The sequence below is a fragment of the Ambystoma mexicanum genome, chromosome 3p, assembly GCF_040938575.1.
Source record: "Ambystoma mexicanum isolate Mex_15411 chromosome 3p, UKY_AmexF1_1, whole genome shotgun sequence".
NCBI lineage: Eukaryota > Metazoa > Chordata > Amphibia > Caudata > Ambystomatidae > Ambystoma > Ambystoma mexicanum.
The window spans coordinates 317,789,903-317,806,864 of NC_090925.1; the positions used below are offsets into that span (position 1 = coordinate 317,789,903).

Below are 16,962 nucleotides of genomic sequence, written 5' to 3' on the forward strand. Positions count from 1 at the left end.
TTTTGACATAGCCTTTGAAGGCAAGCGTCCCCAGCCAGCACGATCCTCCCCGCAATGAGAGACAATGAAGGACTCTCCCAAGTCGGGAATAAGGCCAAGACAGAATGCGGGTGAGCTTAAATGGGAGTTTATCAATCAGAATATGGCATGCAAAGAACTCTGCAAACCCCGAGAGCGCTCTGTCTGACAATAGCAAAGACAGGCGTATATATTTACAAAAAACGTCATAAGAACCTACATACTATAGGGGGCACAAGTTCAATGGGATTGGGTGGCGATGACTAACTATAGGTGCTGCTGCGATGTGGTTGGCCGTGGCTGGAGAACGTCACTGGTCTGCCTCGTGGGTTGGGCTGGGCCTGGCAGGTTGGCAGAGTTCATCCGGGCGGTGTTGTTGTGCCATCGCGGCCAGTGTCAGAGATGAATGTCTTTTCCTGACTTATTTGCCCTAGGCCATGCACACCGCAGTCATTCAGTCATTGCAATATTATCTTCTTTAGTAAATCTTCCAATAGGTTATTCTACAGGTTAATGCAACACAGGAGGAATGCACCTTGTGAGGGGTCTAATGGTCATTAGTCAGGGCATGGTTACCAGTGTCCTGTTGACCGGAGCCATAGGTTGAGGGGCTAAGCTTCAGGGCATGGGACGGACGGTACAAGCCTCCCTGTCTTGTTAGATGTGGTTATAAATGTGCAGCTGTGTGTTGCCAGTGTTGGGTGTCCTGATTGCACAGGGCCATAAGTCTAAGATGATCTGGTGGGTTGTGGGGTTTACGAGGGGGCGCCTTTGGAAGCGTGGGTTCAGGCAGAGGTTTACTGCTGTGCTGTGAATAATGCAGGTGGCGGCCCGTGGCCTTGGGTGCTGCAGAGGGGACTACACATCTTTGAAGCGGCTCCAGTCTAGTTGGGGGAGGTGGGGCAGCGCGGCGCGGGCCTCTGCTCTCATGTTTGGCAGTTTCCGCAGGGTGGGAGGGGAAATGGCCTTGCACATATTTACAAAGGTATCTTCCTCGCGTGTTGCCGGTTTTTGGAGGCGAAAACATCACAATCATTACAACACTTTATAATATTTGTTTGAATTACTTGAAAACATACATTTCATTTCGCTAGAGGCGTTTCAATTATATCCAGTCTGAGCACCTTATTCGTACACTATGTTTCAACAATTACAGTATTTAGCTATATGCATATACATTTGCAGTAAGTGAGGTAGCACTGAGGTTGGTGGAGTACATAGAAAATGACCCGCCACCGTATGTGACGGTGGTGGCATATAAGGGGCTTAGACATACACACGTGACGAGTACATTCTCGCACACCCTTCACATGTGCCCCCTGTATGGTTACATTCGTTTTCTTGTGTACTCTAGCAGCATTAGTTCAGTTATGGCGCGGGACCGCGGGGTGTACAGTTTTCAATGATACATATAAAGAATAATCCCCCGGAATGCTTTTATCATTTGCACACCCCTGCAGGGGTGTGGGTCCTTCATGGCTGGTGTCATGTACAATAATTACACAATTTTACAGGTTTCTTTAGTAAAAGTGGTTGTATGGAAAGGATATACGTGTTAAAAGTAGTTTTTGACATTCATATTTGGGTACCTTTCTGCTTTCATCGGATGACCATTCTACAGATCTTCCCATCACCCAGGCCTTGCTGACCGGGTCATTCTGGGAGCAGTGATACACTGCGGAAGGTGAAATGTTACAGTGTTAGTATCTTATGCTAGCTCATGTCCGTCCTGTTCGTGGGAACGTGCTCACAGCGGATCTGCCAGGGTGCTGCGGCAACAGGGATGATTGAAACTCTCCGAGGGTGGGGGCCGCGCTACAGTGCGCTACGCTCACACCATCTTTATTAGACAAAGTGGTTTCTGAGGCCTAGCTAAATTCAATACGTGTGGGCAATGTCTTCAGCAGGTGAGCCATCCACCACCTGGGCCCGGGTGGTAAGGAGGGGACGCCCGATGAGCCATGGCTCTCACCTGGGGTGGAGATGTAGGCCAGGGGGGTCTTTTGGACCACTTCTCCCCTACACCTTCTTAGAGGCTTCCCTCCCCACCGACAGTTTACCTCTCCTCTCACGAAGAGCTTTCTCGGTCATGGATTGACAGGACCAGCAGTCGTCGGTTTGGTGACTGGAACCGAGACACCAGAGACAAATCTGGTGGGGATCGGTGATCGACATTTTAGATCCACAATCTACACACTTCTTGAACCCCGTCTTGGGTATCGAAGGAGTTGAAGATGACGACATTTTCTTCACAGAAAATAGAAGCGCGCCGTTCTCGATAGCGAAGCGATCGGAAAAACGGAACTGAAGCAACGGGCGCGGCTCGAGCTATTTATACCATTGGTGATGTCGACAGAGTACGGAGTCCGTCGAGGGACAATCGACGCCACGACCTCGAGCACAGCGCCCTCTGGCGAGAATTTTTTTTCCCTCTGCGAGAAATGTTTTTTTCGAAGCAGCGAAGCTGGAGATAATGAATTATCACAAGATGAGGAATACGTGGGAGGACACTCCATTCGAAAGATGGGTTTTATTTTCACTCCTCGTCACCCCCCACACCCTCCCCCCAGCAAGAACACTGCACAGTGATTCCTTGGAGTAAAATCGGGCCCTTACCAGTCTTTCAATTCGAAGATTTCTTACAAAAGGAAACAAGTGCAGCACAGCAGCAGTTAAAAGTTTTGTGCATGTGAATGCAAAATTATTATTAAAACTGTGGCATAAAGCACAATTGTTCTGGCAGCAGTCCAGCTCTGCCGAGATTACAGGTAGTTAGTATGGATTAAATTGTATAACAAGTATGAGTCACTCCTTTTGGAAGAGAGATCTGCAATGCCTTACCTAAAGGAGTGCGAGAAGGGATGAGCCCTGGAAAAGGCGAAAGCAGAACGGCAGCAGCAAGAGAGGAAAAGAGAAAGATTTCAGGCGAAGCAATCCAGAAATATAGGCTTCACTTCCCCTATGCAAGCCTATCCCAGAGCATGCAACATGGTGCAATCCCAGCACACCAGGACTAATCACCAAGCACACCACATGACTATTCAAGTACACCAGCACATTCATCAACCACAAGATACCGGCCCTCCAGACTTTCCATGCAGTATGGCACTACCCTACCACGACTAGGCAGCAAGCACTCAAGCCAAACTCCCCAGCCCTTTCCACATCCAGCATGATATGATTCCAGTAATCCCCACAGCGACCAAACGCCCATTTCTATATCCTCCCACAGCAGATATCATGTGTAGAATGCGGATACTGGGGTCTAAAGAATAATGTCTAGACCACAAGCACACCAACTCCCTTTTTCCACATAAAAAAAACCTTAAAGACGATAACATTAGCCACTGTTTTGCATCTAAACAAGGAGAATTGTGTGTTAGCAGTCGAGTACCCATCTGGTTTGCCTGCATCTCTGCATTATGAAAACAAAAATACGTATACATCCAATTCAATCCCAATGTGCAGTGGAAATATCTGGTATGCTAAAACATGATAGAAGCATAACACCAAACTGACACCAGGTTATTCCACAAAGAGAAAACGGGACATGCCATCTGATGAAATGAGATCAAACACCGAAAAAACCTAGCGACTGCCAACCTTGACAAAGCACTGAGTGGACCTATGAATGCATACAAAAAACAAACAGCACACCTATTCACTGCAGCTTTCCCAGCATGCAGGATTAGTACCTTCTTGCTTCAAACGACAATTAGAAAACACGGGTATCCCATTGCACAGCCTCTTTGAAGTGCAGGGGGGGGGGGTGACCAGCAGACCATAAATAACATGCAGAGTAGACACATTCACGTGCAGCTTTCCTCCAAGCCGCATGCAAGGTAGAAACACTAGACAAAAAGAGAATGCATTTCGTAATTCTTCCATGCGCCCCCATGCCCCCAGCACATGCAGCTCTTGTACCAACAAAAAAAGAAATCCAGATGTAGATTCGAACCCGCATGAGCCTGTCAACATGCAGAACACGAAATATGACAAGGAAACCATGTTTTCTGAAAACAAGAGACTCTGCAACATCCATCATAGCACTGCTGTAGATTAGAGAGAGCAAGTCAAAACTCCAATTCAAGATTAGCGAGTGATGCAGACAAAACAGAAAGAGTGATTTATATAGAGCCAAGCAACAGAGGCTGCATGCATTAAGACAATATGTGCCCATACAGAAACAGTCATTGTTTAATATCGACAGCACTTGAAAGTTGTGCCTGGCCCGATTAGGATTGTTGAACAAGGTGCATCCTCGACCTTCATCTCAGACCATTACATAACCAAAGAAATATAATGACCACTGTTCTATTCAATAAACGTCCTCTAGACGGAGTGGTCTTGAATATGCCTTTCTGTCACGATTTGCTGCGTCGCTGCGCTTAAAAGGCGTAGGTCTATTGTACATACGTTACAGGCTTTAGTTACTTCCAAACAGATTAAGAAACAGTACACTAAAGGTCCATCCCCAAGCACACCAATTTGGATCCAACGGACATTAATAGAATTCTACTCCTAACCCACAAACACCAAACATTCCCGAGCTATCTGGTGTTCACAGGCACCAACATTCTACGTGCATGATAAATATGCATGTAGGTCCAGCTGGAAAAATACACAGGACAACTCATGCATACATCTGGCTCAACAATAAACAACTCTTCATCATAGTAAATAGTACAAAGAGGGGGCCCGCAATCACACTGCACCCACACCACACATACAAGTGCCATGTACACAAGCTAAAATGGCAAAGAAAGCACAGAGCAAAGTTTACTATGGTACAACACAGAATAAATTGCATAAAAACACTTGGTGACCACTGCTCTTGAGGGGTGCTGGTAAATCGGTAAAATTAAAGGCTGGGTTTTTACATGTGAAAAAAATAAATGCAGGTGGTTTTTGCAAAGCTTATGAATCTAAGCATATTCACAAGCTTCAGAAATATAATAAACATTACTTACCCAGTAATCTTATTTCTGTGGCTTGTGGTTTGCAAGGGCCGACATCTAGTGGTTGGTGCAAAGTATTAAAGGATCTTTTGCTTTCAAGGTTGAAAATGGTCAGGGACAGCAGCGTTCCCACACACGATCCCTACCCTACATGAACAGTACCCATGCTCCTTCAAGCATCGATATCTTCAGATTGTTTTCTTCCGCAGCCATCAGCCTGGAGATGTACGTTAAGGTGAGAACTACACAGCAAAACCCCAGAAATTTAGCTAATGCCACCTTAACTTTAAATCGGTGCCTATTTTGTTAGGCAATGCGTAGTGAGATTGCATTTGGCAAGGATCACACACTTTGGTTAAACAGCGTGCTACAAGCCCCTTGTTTTAAGGACAGTTTATTGGTGATGCACAACCCCAACTAACCGCATTTGAGCAGCACGGAAAAACGTCTGGATTCCCCTAGTAACTTAGGGTGAGACCCAAAGTTACTTGAAATATGCAGATAACAAGGGGGGTCCTGGGGGACTCTCTGCCAGACATGAGTCCTGGTTACAAGAGCCTTACCCAGAGACTCCCAGGACCCCCCTTGTCAATATGCATAATTATGTAACTTTGGGTCTCACCCTAAGTTACTACGGGAATCCAGATGTGGACCCCTTGCTCACTATTCTTAGAGAGGCACAGCTCCTCCCTACTGATGAGGTCCAACCAGACCGAAACACGTGTCTGGGGATGCTGTTGGTACTCTTGTTCAGAGGAGAATTGCCTAGCATTTCGGTGCTGGACTGCCCCAGGGCAGGACAAAGACTGATATGTTTGGGATATTTCTTCTCTGTGAAAGATAGTGAGCTAAAGACTCTGGGTAAGTCCCTCGTAACCAGGACTAATGTCTGGCAGAGGGACTACCAGGACCCCCCTTATCAATATGCAGTTACACATCACTACATTGCGCTTTGGCCCGGTACGTAGTGTCTATTTCCAGACAGAGCGCTGTCATGACGTTGACCATGTCCCGCCCCTCCAATCCCTTGGGAGGGTGGGACCGGAGGCGCGCCTGCACTATCCAATCCTGGATGTGTGGCGCCGCCTCGGTCGTCATGGCAACGTTTAAACACAAAGCTTGGGGTGTGCGGTTGCATTTGCAGCCTGCCGCGCGAGCAGAACGGTTCAACGAATACGGCCTAGAGGTAAGGGCTTTACTTGCACGGGCATTGAAACACACACAGCTACACCATGAAGCTCAACACACTGATTGCATACTGTTTCTCCCGCAGAGATACCTACCCCGTATACTTAATTGAAGAAACACGAGACACACACTCTCGCCAGTCATAGCTAAGGTAATTACGAAATATGACGCGGGTTACAAGTTTGTAAAAGGTATGATACACAATGCAAATATGGGTTTGAGTATTCTAATTAGGGTACTCTGTCTTTTTCTGACCTATTCATCGACATACAACTATGCATCATTTGTGACACGCTCAAATGGGGGTATGTAAATACTTACAATTTATTACATGATTGAAACGTTTGTTTGAACTACTGTTTTTTTTAAATAACGTAGCCCCGACGAAGGTGCTTTGCACCGAAATGCATTGGCCAAAGAGCTTGTACTGTTAACTGAGGATCTGTTGATTCTCTGGGGATAATTGTGTGATTAAAACACAAATCTTTTACAGCATACTTTCGAATGAGTATATTTTGAACACCTGATCATTGAAGCAAGCAAACTAGGAATAATTTAATTGAAGCAAACATAATTTCAAACAAAAGCTTTACTTGAGAACAAATGAACTGAGCTCCTTTTATGGAGCAACGAGGAGCACCAGGCTTTACAGGGTGGATCCCACTCTCTTTTTGATGCAAGAAAAACATGCCCAGGTACCTTTGCCCCCATAGCGAAAATCAAAAGCTGGCACCCATGAATATACGCACAATAAGCGAACATATCTTCATGTGAAATATTATACAAATGTAGTTCATTTGACCTTCCCCTTAGGAGAAAGCACGCAAGACAAAATAGCACTGGACTGAACACTAGAAAAATAACCAGAGAGGAAATATTACAATAAATATGCTGGCAAAGTATAAAAGGTGCTCATCTATTAAACCCAGCAATCTGTCGTGAAATATTCCCTAGTAAACAAAATCACAATATGAAACAAGCGCTTGTGGTTTTATGGGTAAGCGTCTGCACTGAGAACATGCCAACCCGAGTAAAATGATGGTAGCCAAATACTTTAGCAAGCTTGCCAACCACAACAAAAAAAAAACGATGGGTTGCATCTGTCCTCTGAAAAGTTACGCTACCTGCCGCCACCCTATAATATAACTAATATACATAACAAAAGGTTTTTCTACATTGCCTTGCATGTGCAAGCTGGATTTACAATTATCCATGTATTCACAGCTCCTTAGCCAGAAATAGCAGACGCTCTTTTCATATGGGCCTCATGAATACTTTCACGGACAGACAGTGGCCCGGTTTTAAAAAAAATAATGCGGACGCCATGCGTCTGTCCTATGAGATATTTAAAACTAAGAAAACACATGGCATCTAGGACTGTCTCCCACCCGTGCAGTAACCGGGACCGACCCTTCGCTTCAAAGCGAAGAAGGGTCCGGCCCCCTCAGGCCACTTAGTGCTCTTGTAACTTGTGCTCCTTTATTAGGCAACATAGCCCGAGGGGGCCAACCCCTCCCTTGCGTTGAAGCTAAGCAGGGTTGGTCCTGGTTTCTGCATGGATGGGAGTCCCGTATGCCTATTGTGTTACTAGCCATGCCCAGTGATTTTTCACCTCGTCAGTGTAGCTGTAAAATCAATAAATGACTAAATAATTACATATATTTCCACTTTTTCCCCACATAACTGCTGTGGCTATGAACTACAAATATTGTTGGTTATTATACCTGCGGCTATCTGTAGTTCATATTAAAACTAGGCATCCAGGTCTCCCATCCATTCTGTAACCAGGGCCAAACCTGCTTACCTTCTAAGTGAGGAAGTGGCCGGAGCACTCAGGCCATGTTGCTCTAAGTAGTCGAGAGGTCTTGTAAATTGTGCTAATTTATTAGGCCCGAGGGGCTGGCATCTTCTTTGCTTCGAAGCTAAGCAGGGTCGGTCCAGGTTACTGCATGGATATGAGTTCCGGATTCCTATTTCCAGTGCATGGACTACAGATAGCCACGGCTATGTGTAGTTTTGTAGCCGCGAATATTGGAAAAAAGGCTGGATAAAAAGCTGTTTCTCACCCTCCCCTGCCCTCTCCCAATGCCCCCTGTGACACAGTTTGCTTTGAGATGTCTGCTATAGCCGAGGCTACAGAAAAGCTTTGTGTTGCAAACTTAAGTCCCTATACCCTCCTCCAACTCCCACATTTCACTTGGAGTTCTCTTGCCACCCCCTGCCCCCACACCTCTAGACTCTTGGCATTTGCATGTTTTTTGATCTGCAAATGGCATATTTCCTGCGTTTCATTTTCCGATATCCTCGGCTATAGCCGTGGCCATTTCTTGTATTGAAAAATGATGGACAGCCGTTTCGTTTATAAACACCCTGTTTCTTGCCAATTTTCCTGAGATGATAGCTGTTTTAGAGAAGGGAGCACTACTGGACAGACTAACCCCGAACCACACATGGATCGCGAGTCACGCTTTGTGCCAAAGGGGTTTTGGACCTAGTCCAAAACAGTCCAGCGGTTTGGGCTGTGCGGTGAAGAAAGAATGGAACTTTTGTCTATGGAAAAATGTCTCGAGTAGAATGCGCTCTAGGCTTGAAGGGCAGTTCTCTCTTAAGATTGTAACAGTGTTTGATGCATTTTACAATCCACCTAGAGATAGTAGATTTGGAGACAGAGTCTCCCTCTCTACCTGATGCCACTGAAACGAAAAACTGATTTGTTTTCCTTAGTGGTCGAGTTCTTTCCAAGTAAAACATGACTGCTTTGCGTACTTCCAGTGTGTGCAGGCTTCTTTCTCCCATGTTTGAGGGGTTTTGAAAGAACGTTGGTAGTTCTATGGATTGGTCCACATGGAACTTTGAAATTAATTTAGGCGCAAACCTAGGGTGAGTGCGCAGAACCACCTTGTCTCTGTGAACTGTTACAAAGGGGTCTAGAACTGAGAGCGCTTGTAGTTCACCGATCTCCTAATGGAAGTAATGGCTATTACAAAAGCCAGTCTTGTAGGCAAGATCTTTGAGACTTGCTTCCTGCATGGGCTCGGAAGGGAAGGAGACCCCATAAATCTAGTCAACACCACGTTTAGGTCCCATAACTGGTATCTTCATCCACCACAACACCTTTCGTTGTGATGTAGTGTAGGCTGAAAGAGCAGCTAAGTGAACTTTTAGAGAGTTAAAGACCAGGCCTGAGTCAAGTAAATGGGTCCGGTACAAAGCGATGTGTAGGAAAGCAGTCAATGGGGTTGATGCTCTTCGAGTTGCACCAGATGACATTTGTCCACTTACTGGAATAGCAATATTGTGTGTTAGGTTTTCTTGCCTCCCTGAGTATGTCCATACATCTCTGAGGTAGTTGCAGGTGCCCGAACTATGACCTCAGGAGCCAGGCATCTAAGTTCAATGTTTGCAGGCATGGGTGAAATGTCGTCCCTTTGTCTTGCGACAGGTTATACGGGCAAGGCAGTTTCATTGGAGAAGATGGGGATCTCCATCAGATGAGCGAACCAGGGTTGACGGGCCCACATGGGAGCCCTCAATATCATTCTGACTGGTTCCTGGTGCATCTTGCACACTATCTTGTTGAGGCGGGGGAAACGCGTTAACAAATTTCCCTGACCAGGTTATCCAGAATTCGTTCCCCTTGGAACGGTTCCGTGGGTACCTGGAGACATAATCTTGGCATTAAGCGTTCTCCAGAGTTGCGAACAAGTTGATCTCTGGGCAGCCCCACTCTGCAAAGACGTTGGAGACAATGTCTTCGTGTAATCGCCAATCATACTCTATTGGTAGTGGGAAATCTCTGCTGTGTACCGAGTTCCCCTGGAAAATGTTGAGACAACAGAAACAGGTATCCGAGAGCCCACTTCCAAATGTTCTGGGTCAGTGGACAGCCCTGGAGAGCGAGTGCCCCCTTGCTTGTTCAGATAGTACATGGCCGTGGTGCTGTCTGTGAGGATCAGGACCGTCTTTCCCTGCAGTTGTGTCTGAAAAAGCTTTCAGTGCTTTGAACACTGCTAACAGTTCCAACAGGTTTATGTGGTTGGATGCTATGTCTGACGACCAAACTCTCTGCGCCGTCTGTTGAAGCAGGCGAGCTCCCCACCCTGTGAGGGATGCGTCTGTAGTTAGAGTGGCATCCACTGCGGGGGTGGTGAAGGATTTCCCTTTCAAGAGGTTCTACCTCAACCACCACCGCAGCGAGAGAACGAGGGCTGGTGAGACAACCACTAGATCGTCCCATTGTCCGCTGGCCTGACACCACTGGCTGTTGAGCCACTCCTACATTGGACGCATGCGCAAGCGAGGAACCAAATAAATGCACACCACCATCATTCCCAACAGTCGCATAGCCGTGCGTACCGTCACCTCCTGACTGGCTACAAATTGAGGGATTTGAAACCGCATGTTTAGGACCCTCTCGGAGGGGAAGACTAGGCTGTCCTTTGTTCGAATTAGAGCCCCTAGGGATTGTTTGATCTCACTGGGGTCTAGGCTGGATTTCTTCTCGTTGATGGAGAATCCTAGACTGAATAAAAGATCTATAGTTTTTTGGGTATTTGACAGACAGTTTTTGTAGAAATTCCCTGTTATGAGCCGAGGTAAGGATAAACTGGGATGGATTGCCTGCGCAGGTGTGCTGCTGCCACTGCCAGTACCTTTGTAAATACCCTTGGTGCAGAGGCTACGGCGAAGGGTAGTACTTTGAACCGATAGTGTTTGTCTTGAATCATGTATCTGAGGTTTTTTCTGTGCGCCGTTAACATTGAATTATGAAAGTATGCTTCTTTCATGTCCAATGTTGCCATGTAATCCTCCTGTGTGAGCAGGGGAATTACCTCTAGCAGAGTGACCATACGAAACATTTGAGACTTCACAAATGTGTTCGCTGGGTGCAGTTCTAGTACAGGGCGCATGGTAAGATCCTTTTTGGGTACAAGGAAGTACACTGAATGAATACCCTCGTACGACCTCTATGGTGCCCTTTTCCTGCAGGTTGTCGACTTCTTGTAGCAGGTTGAGCAGATGTTCTGCATCGGGCGTCTTGTTGCTCGTGGTGGTCTGAACTGTGGGGTCTGACAGAATTTGATAAGTACCCGTGGGCGACGGTCTTTAGCACCCACTGGTCTGTAGTTATTCCCTCCCATGCTCGCAGAAATCATGTTAGCTGGCCCCCGACCAGGGAAGCATGGGAGGGGACCCGGAACTGCGGGTCATTTTCTGGCCGGAGGCCGTGGAGCCTCGAGGGGTACAATTCCAGCCCCTTCCTTTACCACGTCGTTGCCCCCTTGTGGGGTATGGGGTGTTGTAGCTGCTGGTTCCTTGGGGAGAGGACCAGTTATTTCCCGAGCTGTATTGACTTTGAGGGAATCATTGCCCACGAAAGGAACGTCTATTCCCGCTCCCCCTTCTTTGTGAAGGTCTCTGGGCGATCTGATCCAGAGTCTTAAGGGCGTCATGCTCCTTTTTTTGCAGTTTCGAGGGCTTCATCCACTGCCTTTCCAAATAAATTAGTCTCTCCCGCTGGTTTATTTATAAGTGAAGCTTGTGTCTCTGGCTTGAATCCAGAGTTTTAGCCACGATTGCTTTTTTAGGAGGGTACCTTGAGCCAAAGACCTTCCGGCCGTCTCTGCTGCATCCAAAGTATTTTTAAGCATACTTTGGTTAACTTGCCTGCCCCTCTGTGATTGTTGAGAGAAGACGGGCTCACAGTGGCTCAGGGACTTTTTGAAGCCCTCCTCTAGCTAGGCCCATTGGCATCAGCATAGCTGGCTAACAACGTTGTATTGGTGGCAATGCGAGTGGAGTAACCCGCCGCCAGAGTTTCGTGAAGTTTGAAAGAAAGCTGGCAAATCAACGACATGAACTTAGAAATTTATTTTGGTGTGAAGCAAGGGTACGTTCCTAAAACCACCTTGTTTTTATGTTTCGTGACAAAGGGTTTTGACACAGACAATGCCTGAAGCTCAATGATGGATATAACCATTATATCCATATGGATGTAATAGCTATAAGGAAAGTGACTGTGTAAATTAGATCTTTGAGATCTGCTTTATGCATTGGCTCAAAAGGTGGGCCCATGAGTTTGCTCAAGGCAATATCGGAATACCAACCTGGGGGTGGGATATGCAATGAATCAGAGGTGATTATCCCAAAAATCCTGACCGAGACCCTCATGTGGCCAGGGAAAGGCAAACATTTCCTGATCCTGACCCTGGGGGTGGCATTCTGTGGGAGGATTACATGAGAGGGGACTCCAGTCAGAAGAATTGGGAAAACCCTCTAACTTCCCTAAGAACCCAGAGTTTTGATAGCCTATTGTAAAATTGAGGCCTTTGATATAAAAAGGAACAAGACCACTGGGAACTTCAAGTCCCATAATGCTCCAAGTACTGGGACGAGGAATAGGGGCTCAGAGGTGCAGAACTGCAGTGTGCAGTCTAGTGGTTCTAATGACCCACGCCTGAGCAGGACTATATAAAGCACCTTCAGATGCAGGTCGTCATTAGAAGTATCCAGCAGCAGTGGGAGCAGAAAAACAAAGACGACGAAACCGCTGCTGTGTTTGAAGCGGATTGCAGTACAGAGAAGGTTGAAGTTGGAAACCTGAGTGCGTTGGTCGCACAGCGGGAAGCAGTGTTTTGAATGGATGTCTTGTGGGCTAGAGAAGCTCTCCCTGTTTTGAGCCCTGCTGTGGTGGCTGGTGAGCACCAGAGTGTGCGAGGAGCAAGACAGGCTCCTTTCCAGAATGGCCAAGACGCAGGAAGACAACCAAAGCGGTCAGAAGTTCAGGAAATGACTGAAAAAGCAGAAGTTGCAGTAGCAGCGGAACGTGCAGACGCGTAGACAGATGGGCGAGCTAGCCTTCATTAGGTGACCCCGGGAAACACACCGTAGTCGATCGCTGGCTGCTTGCAAAAACTAATAAAAGAAGGGTTAAAGCAGAAAGGGGGCAAGATAACCCTCATTACCAGAGTAAAGAGAGGACAATATTACAGAAGGATTTGTAACTAGCATTGCCAAAGTAAAGAGGAGGCAATATTTGAGCAAGACAACAACCAGCATTTCCCGAGCCAAAGAAGGGCAATTATAACAAAGAGACATTACCATCAGTTAACTGGTGTGACAGTAGGAATTCAAATGTGGCAGGAAAGAAGCCCTCCTTATAGAAAGTATACAGAGGGAGAGGAACAGAACCTGCATTGCATGTGGCAAAACAAATCAAGGAAACAAACGTTATCAATGTGTATTGTATAGTTACAGAAGAAGTTGTGCATTTCAATGTTGCTAAAAGTCAAAGACTTTTCTAAAGTGTGACACTAGCCTCACCACAAAGCATTTGTAGTAGTGTTTTCCTGGCAGGAGAGTGTACCAAGAAAGGGATTTAGTGGTATACCTGGTAGGTTAGTGAACCAGGAAGAAGTGTTGCATTCTGTTGGGAGGTTGTGGTGGAAAGAAAGTAGCACGGCCACTATTGTGCTGTCATGAACTGTGGTAAAATCATCCTGATAAAATATTGTTATTAATAAGAAAAGTTAAGTAGTTGTACTTCAAAGAAAATAGGTTATATTGAAATATTGAATGAAGACAAAGTCTTTTTGTTTTTTGTGGAATCTTTGAACAATAGTTTTGAAGAGTGATAAAATGTGTTTCATCATAAGACAATCCAAAAGTCCAAGTGAGAGACTTTTGGAGTGAGAAGAACTTTGTGTTGCATGCAGAGCAGAGCTTGGTTATTGAAAATAACTCATTTGGAACCTTACCGACCCCGGTTACAAGGATATACGATTATAATGTTTATGTTTTAATATAACTGCTATTTTGTTGAACTTGAATGGCCATCTGATAAATGCACGATTTTGTGGTATGCAAAAGTGTGATGGACAGATTCCCTTTATTAATTAGAGTGTTTTCCTTTAGTCTTCGTTTCACAGACAGGGAAATCCTCGGTAGGTTAGTGAAAGCAAGGCATTTTCCACACCTTTATAATTTAATAAAAGGGCTCTTTTTGACCACTCACAGATAGCAATTGGGGTGGGGGGAGGGTAAAGCAGTTTTAATTTGTTCACACAAAAGCTTTAACGACTGTGACTCTCAACCATGAAACACTGCTTTGCAATGTTGTATATGGAGATGGTGCAACTAAACGGACTTTCAATGAATTCAAAACTAACTCTGGAGCTAACAAGTGTAGTAAATAGTACTCCGAGATGGTGAGTAATCAATTGGGTTGACATTTGACTTTCTGCACCACACCACAAATCTTTTCCATTTGTTAAAGTAGCAGTGTCTAGTGTTTGGCTTACGTGCCTCCTTTAATATTTCCATGCACTTATATGGTAGATTAAGGTGTCCAAACTACGACTTCAGAGGCCAAGTTGATTGTGTGTGGATGTAGGGTTAATCCCAGATTCTGTGATAACATGTAAGGATATGTTAGGTTCATGGGTGGAGTGACTTATCAAGGGTATTCAATCCTCCCCCCGCCCCCCAAGATGGAGCCATCCCCTTTGAGGCAGGCAGGTTAGCCTGCTCCGCAAGACCCTGCCTAGGGGTGTGGGCAAGTGGGACTTCACTGGGAGTGACTCCCCCTTAGGGTACAAGGACTCCCGTTCCTGTGAGGAACTCCCCGATTCAGCACTATCAGCATGTATGGAACTGCATACTGGGAAGAAAAATGCAACATCCTATATGTGGCTGTAGGCAATGCTGAAGAAAAACCATCAGAGAATGTAAAGGTAGATATCCCTTTGTGAGTGAGTGAGTGAGACTCCCCATGTTGTGATCGCACCAAGAAGGGGTAGAGTAGAGACAGGTCGCGAAGCCCGCTGCTTTAGACCACGTGAGGTTCACCAAAGCGAGACGCCCACAGGTTGGTGAGCATGGCACCAGGGAAAGCTTTGCCCAAGAGAGAAGAGGTGTCCAGGACATGGTGGCATGACCATGAACGAATCGTGGTGGGCAGAGTGCATGCGCAACTATGCCGAAACCATCACTGCCTGGCTGCTCTGCCACTCTACAACCTTGGGTAGTACAGGCCTATATTTGAAGTTGGGGCCCTAAAACCAAGGGATAGTCTTGAAGGGTCAAATACCAATTGGCCTGTAGAAAAACTTACCCAACAACAATTTCATTAAACACCACTAAAATGTCCTTCAGGTGTCCGACTTGTTCTTCCGACCCCCACAGAGGAAAAATGGGCATTTTGAGAAGGTGGAATATCACGTTTGACGCGCCCACATTAGAGCCATTTGCATCATTGTCCAGTGCTCCTGGTGCATTTTGTAGATTACTCTGTTCAAGAGTAGGGTGGGAGGAAAAGCGTATGCAAATATCTGACTAACTCATCCACAGCGCATTCCCCTTTGATTCTTTCTGTAGGAACCTTTAGGTGTAATTTAGGCATTTTGCATGTTCTTTTGTGGCAAAGAGATCTATATCTCGTTGCCTCCAGCGTGTAAAAATATTGTTTAGTGAGTCTCAGGATGGTCCGGTAGGCAAGCTCTTTGCCTACTTCAATGCAAATAACTTGGATCTGTAACATGTACAATTAATGGCTATGTTTTCCTAACTGCTAGCTTCCTGTTCCAAACCGACGTGGGTACTCCACATGAATCCCACAACTGTGTCTGAACAGACAGCTTTTTCAGGCAGAACAATTTAACATGCAAAATCCCAATCAAGGCATTGGCCAATTGGAAAGCACAAAGCAGTTCTGGAAATTCACATGACTTCTTCACTCCAGCTGGTAGTGCAGACAAACCTGGTTAGCTGAACAACTACTTGGAGCTAGCTTTTACCACTCAGCCCAAATGGTGCCTACAAACATCTTTGTGACGTTAATGTGGGTGTGTTGGAATGTGTATAAAGCAGCATTAGGCAACACCTATAACAAAAAAACGTAAACCATAATGGGTCATTTAGAAAAAGGAAACAACGTTCTAGTTTACATCACATGTGGAAGTAAATCAGCAACATGTTACTCACTAGCTCCTCGCTCCCCAAGGTGCATGATACCCCAAATCTGTTACCAATCAAATATTTACTTTGAATATCACTGGAAGGCTCCTAGACTGAACAGGAGAGGAGGTGGCAAAATACACCATGGGAATCGATCAACTAGAACTGTATGAATGCCTAGTTGGTGTACTTGCGTTTATTATAGGTTTTAAATATACATAGTCTCTTAATCATGATGGCACTAGTGGTACCCTTCCCGTCCTGATTCGGGTGTTTTCTTATAAATCACTTGAAACAAATAGGAGTTGCTTTAAAGTCACCAGATCTAAAAAGGAACTCAAATGTAACCTGAGACTGGGACCAGAACTACCTGCCAATAACTCTTGTCCTCTGCAGATTCCGACCCCTTCAATGTTTGTTACTTGTGAACATTTAAAATATGTTATCGTCATGGGTTGTCGTTTTGTTTAGGTGCCTACCCATAACAAAACATTATTAAAGAATTCTGCACCATTGGCATTTAGCATTCCTCTGTAGACTGCACACCTGCTTGAGAAATATTGCTGCAAATAACCCAGGAGCTCTAATGCTAGTTAAAACTAGTATTACATGCTTTGAAGAGAAGCAAGTCAATTTTGGCATCTGTCCTATAATTCGGATCCAAAATGTTATGTTTATAGAAGCTGTGAAAAGAATCCCAGGTGACTGGTTTACAAATGTGCCATGAGTACAGGTTCGCCAATTGCAGAGTAAATGCTGTCACAAAGCAGAAGACAAGTTTCACGACTTTTGTGAACTACCTTGTATACAAGAAGCTCAACAATGGAAAACGTACTGCCTTGAA

General features: G+C 45.5%; 1 protein-coding gene across 15 annotated transcripts in view; it reads right to left on the reverse strand.

The window, feature by feature from the left end:
- Nucleotides 1–16,962, reverse strand: part of TPD52L2 (TPD52 like 2) — a 365,874-nt gene that overhangs the window by 123,756 nt on the left and 225,156 nt on the right. For 7 of the 15 annotated variants that reach the window (XM_069650862.1, XM_069650869.1, XM_069650867.1 and 4 more), the window contains one exon: nucleotides 2,860–2,886. The exons of the other annotated variants lie outside the window; for them this stretch is intronic. In XM_069650862.1, the coding sequence (XP_069506963.1) occupies nucleotides 2,860–2,886 (27 nt within the window). The remainder of the gene's footprint in view (nucleotides 1–2,859; nucleotides 2,887–16,962) is intronic. 15 annotated transcript variants of the gene reach the window in all.